We start from the raw sequence: 9,425 nt of genomic DNA on the forward strand, positions 1-9,425 counted from the left end.
TTAATACTTACAATAAACTTTATTTTTAATCATGGATATTCACCCCAACTTTACCATGGATATTGTTAATTTGCAAACAAGATTTGTTACAATACCATGGGCCAATATCATAGCTTATAAATATCACATGCCCAAAAAACATAGCTCATTTCACAATCAAAATATTTCATAAACATTTTATTTTTATTTATTTTTTTAACAATTTTTTTTTATTAAATCTAAAAGAAAAAAAGTGTTGGAATTACTTTTGAGATATATCTAAACCCTCTATCCTCACTACTCATAAAAATATTATGTGGATATTCCATAGAGATTAAATCAAGGTTTTAATTATATTAAAAATGAGAAGACTTTTATAGATAGAGACATGAAATTTATATAATATAAGTAATACCAGCATTGATCCATCTTAACTCCTAATCTGCTAAATGTTGAGAGAGATCAAAATTATTTTCACTCTAAAAGAGGTATGCAAGTCAAGATATTTGATCCTGCTAGGGGCTTAGCAAATCTAGAGTTAAAATGGATATAGGCGGGTACATTTAATTATTCACTCGATTAATAATAAAAAGTTAAAAGTAATAAAATTAACAAAGTTCAATTTGTTATATTGTAATTTTGTTTTTATGAATAAAATTACTAAAGTTTTTAGTTATAAGAAAAGCATAATTTACATATCATATTAAAAGTATATAGTATATAGATAGTAGCTATAAATTAAGATCCATTTTACCATATGAACTCAAATAATGATTACGTAATCATATTTAAATTTAATTAATAAGCAGATAAATACTTTATCGTGGATATTATTAACTTGTAAATACATTTTATAACAATATCATGTCTTATCAATAACATGTTCCAAAAACCATAACTCATTTCAGAATCAAAATATTTGATAAATATTTTATATAATTTTTTTTTTTTGTAACAACTACTTAATTAACTCTAAAAGGAAAAAAATGTTATAATCATTTTTCAGATATATCAAAATACTCTATTTTCACTATCACTAAAAATATTCCATAAATATTTTATAGAAATTAATTTAAATTTCTAATAAAATAAAAAAATGAAAATATTTTCTATAGAGAGATGTGAAAATTAAAAATAAGAATATATAAAGATGTAAAATTTATCTAATATAAATAATACCAATTTAAATTTATCTCAATTCTAAAATTAAAATAGATTTAAATTGACAATATTTATTATTATTATTGTTATTTTACAAATATATCAATTTAATATATATAAAAAATTATTAAAAAATACTTTTACTTAAAATCCACAAAGTATAAATACTCTATTATTAAATTTTAATATATGACCTTTTAAGAGAGACCACATATTCTAACCATTACACTTACAAACCCATAACCAAAAAAATTAAAGTTATGCACTATATTAATTACACACTCAGAAGTTTTGCACTTATGAAAATTACACACCTTGATAGCACAAATTACGTAGAAAACAATCATTTGATACTAGTGGTATCGTAAGATGAACTAAGTTCAACTAAGTTTGTGGCTAAATCCCGATTGTTCAGTAAATTACTTATTTATTTCACCAAGATAATTATAGATAGCCTGCAAGTGCAACTGGACAATTTGCATTTGCAGACCACTTCCAACTTTAATCTTTAAAATAGCAGATAGCTAAACTTTTTAAAGATCGACTTTGAATGCTTTGTTACATCTTATGCATCCCAATGGATTTAAATGACTCTGAAGCGCATCACTGTAATGTACCCCGGTAACCTCGCATGTAAAAGCAGGGAGTTAGAATTTTTTACACAAATTACCCACAAGTAATAATCCAATTCACAACTCCACATTCCTCATTAACCATTAGATATAACGTTCATTAGTACATGAAGTAAATTGCAATAGAAGACTGTAAGATGCATAACCCTTTGCATAACCATTAACCACCACTGTGGTAGTGTAATAACATAAACTACCTCATGAACCTTTCGTCCATTTTATGATTTTCCTTAACCATATTAAATAATCACGTACTAGAACATTATGATTATCACATCAAATAAAGAAACATCATCATCAAGGATTCAACATCATCAAATTAACACAAAAGGCAATTGCACCATTGAACACCAATATACCCTGGAAACCCCGTAGGGTGAAAACCAACAAACGTTTAATCTTATTATTAAACGCTTGTGAGGGATTTCACCCCTCACTCAATGGATTATAAGGGATCCCATCCCTTAACCATTGTTATAAAGTTATTACAATAAATTATCATTAAGTTGTCACATAACTGGCTAAAAGCTAATACAGTTTCCATGAAACCTTTTACTTACATACCGCCACATGCAACATTCTTTGCGGCATGATTGTTCTAGCAATGTACGATCCCGCAACTCATACTCATTTGCATGGACCATTAATTCTTTTCCTGCCACAACGTTAAATATAATCTATACCTTATGCAAGTAATCCAACTTTACATGCCATGTTGACATTATCAACACTGACATCATGATTACATTTATAAAGAATCATATTAACTAGCATTTCCCTTCGCATAAGCACAAATACTTAAAACACTAAGGCATTCCTTTGAAGGGACTAACTAAAACATCAGTTATAATCTTCTTGCGTGAATATTTACATAAACTTTATCAAAGATCTAATCCTTAGCTATTACTTTGGATGCATGCAAATATTTAAAGCAATCTCACACATCCTGTAGTCTTTTCCTGGATGCGAAAATATATATATCCTTCTAATGAAAGCTAACACAAATCTCATGTGCATACACATCTCATTCAACAAGAAACTAAGATAATAGTTATGTTAGCATAAAAGTAATCACATATCATTTTCCTAAAGAAAATGACTCAATAGTTCTTCTATCCATACAAAGAACATATCTCTGTAACACAATGACCATTCTTTGTGCATCCAATAGCCTATCATAATAGCCCTTCTTTAATGTATGCAACACATGTTTCCTTCTCAGAATTCTACCATCATTTCCTATAAACAATTACATACTTCTCTCTTAAAAGAAAGTCATTATAACCTCATTTCTTATCTTCCTATATGTAGGTTTCTCATGCATCCCTTCCAAGAAGTTATTATAGATGCCCATCTTTATGCATAAAAATCAAGAAACAATAACAAGGTTAACTTAACCTTTTATGCACCACAATCAAGAAATAGACACAACTTATCTAGCAAAACAATATTTTCAACGGATTATCGTTTCCAAGAAAGATAACATAACCACTTTCTCTACGTACACACAAAATCATATTTCCAATGTCACAAAGGCTAACCCCTTTTTTTTTCATGCAACATGTGTTTTTTCCTACACAATTACTTTTACTTCAAGCACATAATCTTTTCATGAAACAAGTATGGATTCTTGATATGATATGAACACTATTCATATGTCTTTAAGAATAGGAAACTCTATTTTTGTTTCAAGAGATCTCTCATAAAAACCTTCATTTTCATACATGAAGTATGCACTCTTTTTCTGAAAAGAAACTGTAGAAATGAATATCTATGTGCCTAGAAGCACATCATTAGCTATTTCTATCATGCATGTAATGCATAATCATTTCACAAAAAGCTTAGAGATTAGCTCGTATCACAATGCAATTAGCATGTACCCCTTTTCAAGAAACCTTTATTAAATAAAAACACATATTTTAATTCAAGAAAACTTGGCCACTTTTACACTATGTCAACAGGAAGTTCATATACCTTATCATCTTTTCTCAAGAATATATTTTGGCTATATTTTGGTTAATTAGCAAGGATTTTATTCCAAGAAAAATGGCATGTGACCCAACATTTCACACCCAAGACTCACATGTAGTCTTTCTAAGAAGATCTACATATTTTTCTTTATAAGAAAAACTACTTATTTTCTTAGCCTTTAAGTCCACACATTTTTCACATTCTTCTATGCATACTATTATGCATTTATTATCTATATTTGATAAGAAATCCTTCAAAGAGATATTGTAACATACCCAAATAAAACATACATATATTTTTCTTTAAGAAAGTGGCAAGTTACTTATCTTATTGTTTCCGAGAGACGCAGCAGCGAGCTCCTGGTTTCCAAGATGGCCAGCCAAGATCTGAGTAGCCATGCTCATTATATAGTTCACCACATACACCACCACTAATGGTAAAGCAAGTCCCCATAGCAGTTTGGATCCCAAGAACAGAGCATCTCTCATCATTTTCGCCCATGGCTGGTTATCTGCATTCAACAGAATCAGTTCCAGACGGTTTATATCATCCACATGGCCGCTACTGCCAGCAACAAGGAGATGCTCCTCCACTTCACCGGTCTCCATTGAGAGAATACTCTTCCATTTCTCCCCTGCCGAGGGATATAAGTATATCCAGAGCAAGTGAAAAGTTTGTGCGCATCTATTCCCTGAACATGTCGCTGCCCATTATCAATGCGATGGTTGTAGAGAACCCGGCTATGGCATCAGATACTGATGCCCAAAAGATGAAATGTAATTACTCAACTTCCACCCCCGCGTTCTGAGTAGCAGTTAAGCCTATCTGTGCATCCTTATTCCAAATTAGCGGAAATCAAGAATCATTTTTTGAACTGATTCGTAACTCTTTTTAAAAATTACTATTTACTCTAACTGTATAATTTTACACCTAGTTATTTAGGGATGGACTGGGGTTTCAAGAAGTGAACAGAGTAATTTTTCCGGCCTATCCTATTCAGAATTGTCAATAGAAGCATTCCGTTCGTTTCGAGAATCACATTATGTAAAGAACCATCCCTTTCTCAGCAATCAGAACGGTTTTCCGGTAAATATGTCATTGTAAACGACCTCGTTCGAGGTGTTAGCCCTGAGCGTTGGTGGTTTAGTATCTTGAATCCAACTCAGCATAGCCGGAACAACCATGGCATACGGAAAATGGCTTTTCTTCACATGCCAAATTATTGGAATTGAATATAGGCGGAGTCTCCCAATGCAATTGTTTTACCTTAGGTTATTTATGAGAGGGATAGGACAATCACTAATTCCCCTAATTTAAAGATCATTCTAACATAATTGAGAAGATAAAATAATAAACGAAGATAAAGATAATTTCATCTCCAGATAAGCACCATCGGATCGGTGATCGAAAGGCCTTGTTGAAGAAGTTTCTCTACTGCATGATGTTTTGATCGGGTCTTTTGGACGATATACATTATAATAATTCTATCTAGATCTACTAAAGAGCAACCAATATTTCTAGATCCATTAATGTAAGGAGTGATATATGCCCTATACATTAATAAAGTTATAGCTCTAGAAATATCAATCATTAATAGAACTATAGTTATAGAAATATTGATGGCCCTAAAAAGATAGGGTTTGTGGGAATGGAAGATTTTCCACTCATTTTCCAAGCTTCTCTTCTGTACATTCGAGACTAGAGAAACATTTCCACCTCAAAATCACCATGGCAGTGATTAATCCAAGCATGCCAATGGCTACCACACCCAGAGTTATCGCAAATTTCATAGAATTAAACGTCTTAGTAGGTTTGTGTCTTTGTTACCCAGAATTAAACCACTAGACTAATTATCATGGTAAAGTAGGTGTATAATATACCAAAGGATACGCGAGGACTTGCTACTGCAGGTGGTGCCATAAAATTCAATATTTATGACATATCATAACCAAGGATGGAATTGTTGTGGACCAAGAGAAAATAAAAACCATACTGGAATAGCGAGTACCAAAGAGCGAAGTTGATATAATATCATTCATGGGTTTAGCCGGATACTTTAGGAGGTTTGTTGAGGGGTTTTCTAGGGTAGCATATCTCATTACCTCTTTGCAAACGAAAGGAAAAACTTTCACATGGACTATGGATTGTCAAAAAAAATTGACCGATTAAAACACTTACTTACCACTGCACCTAGTTTAAGAATTGGATATCTGGACAAAGAATATGTTGTTTGTACATATGCCAGCAAGGAAGGTGTAGGAAGTGTGCTAATGCAAGAGGCCAGAGTTATTGCTTATGAGTCCCGAAAGCTTAAGGAGCATGAACAAAATTATTCTGCATATCATTTGGAATTGGCAGTAGTTATCCATGCGTTAAAGATGTGGTGACATTATTTACTGGGTAAGAAATTCTTGTTAATGATAGACCATCATAGTTTAACTAATTATTTCAAGAATCCTACCTTGAATGTTATACAAGCCCACTGGGTTGCTTTCTTGAGTGAATTTGATTTTGAAATCAAACACTTGAAAGGAAAGGAAAACTAAGTCATGGATGCCTTGAGTCAGAAAGTAAATTGTATTTATGAAGTCTCTTTTAGTGAGGTTCATACCACCTTTAAAGAAAATATTAAAGAAACAACAGAACAAGATCCTGAAAATAATTTTTTTATGGCAGCAAGCTAAAAATTCAGACAACATTGAACAACAATTGGGTTATGAGATAAATCAAGAAGAAATGTTGATTTATCGAGTAAGAATGTATGTACCTAACCAGAAAAATATTAAACAACTATTTTTAAACAAATACCATAAAAATCCTTATGCATCCCATCTTAGGTATCAAAAATTAATCACCGCACTTAGAAAGGAATATTTCTAGCCCGTTATGAAGAAAGAAGTGGTTGATTATTTTTCCCGTTGTTTCGAATGTCCGCAAGTGAAAGCGGAGCACCAACATCCTACTAGAAAACTTTGCCTATTACCTATTCCATAATGGAAGTGGGAAACCATTTCCATCGATTTTATTACATGACAACCTAAGTCTAAAAAACAAAATGACTCAATAATGGTGGTAGTTGATAAGTTGAGAAAGTTTTCTCATTTCATACCAGTACAGTCTACTTTTAAGATCGTGCAAATTTCCAACATATTCATGAATGATATTTTTAGACTACACGGAATACCAAAGGTCATAATTTCAGACAAAGATGTGAAATTTACATCTGCATTCTTGAAAGCATTATTTGAAGGTTTAGGCATGCAGTTACATTTCAGCACAACCTACCATCCTCAGACCGATGGGCAGACTGAGAGAGTAAATCAAATAGTGGAAGATGTGTTGTGAATGTATGTAATACAAAAGCCATCTAAATGGGAGGATTACATACATTTAGTGGAGTTTGATTACAATAACAACTACCATGCATCCTCGTGGATGAGTCTATTTGAGGTACTATACAGTTGCAAGTGTAGAACACCCTTGAATTGGGGCAGTCCTGAAGATAAATTAATGCTCGAACCTGACATGTTAAAGGACATGGAAGATACAGTTTAAAAAATATGCTGGAACTTAAAGATCACTCAAGAGCGACAGAAAAATTATGTTGACAGGGAGAGAAGTTTTCAGGAATTTCAGATTGGAGACCATGTCTATGTGTGATTACGAGCCAGGAATAGTACTTTGCAATGGGGTGGTTATGCTAAACTAGCACCCCAATTTTGCAGCCCCTTACATATTCTAGCTCGAATTGGGCCTGTAGCTTATCATCTTGCTTTTCCCAGGCACATACATGTGTGTAATGTTTTTCATGTTTCTGTGTTAAAAAAATATGTATATGATCCTAACCATATAATCAATTGGCAGGACATACAGGTAACGTATACAATCATAAGAAATATTTGTTTACTATAATTAGTTTGCAAGTAAGGGCTACCAAAGAAACAATGACTAATTTTCCATATTATGTGTAGGTCAAACTGGAAGGCGATTTCCTAGTCCAGCCTCTTGGTATACTTGATCGGAGATAAGTAACGCTGCAGAGGCGAGTTATCACCTAAGTTAAAGTGCAATGGTAGCACTTTGGGCCAGAAGAAGCCACTTGCGAGGATGAACAAGTAATCAGGGAGGGATATCCAAATTTATTTTTTAGTATATAAACATCAGGAAGATGTCTAATTTTAGGGTGGTAAAATGTGATAACCCTTGGTAAAACTGAGAAGAAAATGATAATAATTACCACAGTAAATTATGATGCTTAGGATTAGGAGAATTTTGATGAAAATTGAGACTTTAATTTTATTAATAAATTATGTTGTTAAGTTATGCAACAAATATGACATCTTAAAAGAATGCCTAAAAGTGTCTCACATAATTAAATTGGGTAGATAGTTATGGGCAGGCGATTGCTGCCCTAACTTATCCTTGACAATTAATTCTGAAATATGGAAACTGGGAGCGTATAAGTACCTGAGGTGACTAGTGAGGAGAAAGAGGAATAATAATGGTAACAAGCTTGATGATTGATCTGTGGAGAAGTGTCAGATAGATTTCAAGAATGGTTAGCTAGACTAAGTCTCGTTAGGACCAGATAGTCACAAAGGAACTAGATGTATGTTGTTACATTCTAACCTAGTTGTGAGAAGAACATGGGGGATAGATTTGGTTGGTAACTAATCTCACAGTAGGGAGGCACGATGTTCCTGTTTCAAGGGTGAAGCAGTGGAGCTTAGACACACTAGACTGCAGATAAGTATTTCAAGAAATTTAGGTGTAAAAACTCATACTGAGTTGTTTTGTTTATATGGACAACTATGTTTTGAAATAACATAAGTTAATATATAATGAGGATTTGTCTGTATGAGAACGTTGTAAATTCGAAAAAATAAATCAAAATAAATTTACACATGTCATATTAGGCTTTGAGTTAAATCTGGAATAGTCTTTTGGGCTATTAAAACTATAGTGAATAAGACAGTGGAATTTCACTTAAGGTTACAACTAGAAACTAGTATGAACTGGATTAGTTACTTGGCCTAACGCAGGAGAATATTCCAGAAACCTGTAAATCACAACAAGAATTTAATTGTATATATCCGAGAACTCAAGTATTAATTTGTGAATAGATACTGTAAACATCTTTTACTTTATTCTAATAAAACAAAAAAAGATACCAAACATAGATCTATAACTGGAAAGTATCATATTACACCAACATGGTAACTATTAGCCCAATTGATAAATTAAATGTAGAATTTTGTAACAAATAATATACAAACAAGTCATTGTAAAATACTGAGCAAATATAGTCCAATTAACCGATTTTTCTCAGTACAATAAAGAAGTTATAAACTCAAAAGTGTTGTGGAACTCATTCAAAGAATACAACGTTGTCTAAAATAGGGTTTCTTTTCACAACTCATAACATAGTTCATAAACTTAAGCAGAATTATAGCTTCCAAAATCCACTAGAATTACATTCAACAGTGGAATAAAAAAATGTATAAATATATAAAAATTTGCAACGGAAAAGCCTCAGCGTTAAATATTATCCATTACAGTCATGATTAAAAGACTGGTATCATATAAAACCCTCAGGGAACCTGAAACACATATCCTTGGGGTAAACTAAACCCAAAACCTTGGATCCCAAAATAATCACTAAAATGCATCTAGGATCAGATG

General features: G+C 32.3%; 1 protein-coding gene across 1 annotated transcript; it reads right to left on the minus strand.

Moving 5' to 3' along the window:
- Positions 1 to 4,045: 4,045 nt before the first annotated feature.
- Positions 4,046 to 4,351, minus strand: LOC149237211 (protein DETOXIFICATION 40-like). Its single transcript, XM_089369201.1, has one exon. It carries the CDS (start codon positions 4,349 to 4,351, stop codon positions 4,046 to 4,048), a length of 306 nt encoding a protein of 101 aa, XP_089225327.1.
- Between the last annotated feature and the right edge of the window lie 5,074 nt (positions 4,352 to 9,425).

This window comes from Pinus tabuliformis, chromosome 8 (genome assembly GCF_031772625.1).
Source record: "Pinus tabuliformis cultivar Carrire ecotype Pingquan chromosome 8, CPIR1, whole genome shotgun sequence".
Lineage (NCBI taxonomy): Eukaryota > Viridiplantae > Streptophyta > Pinopsida > Pinales > Pinaceae > Pinus > Pinus tabuliformis.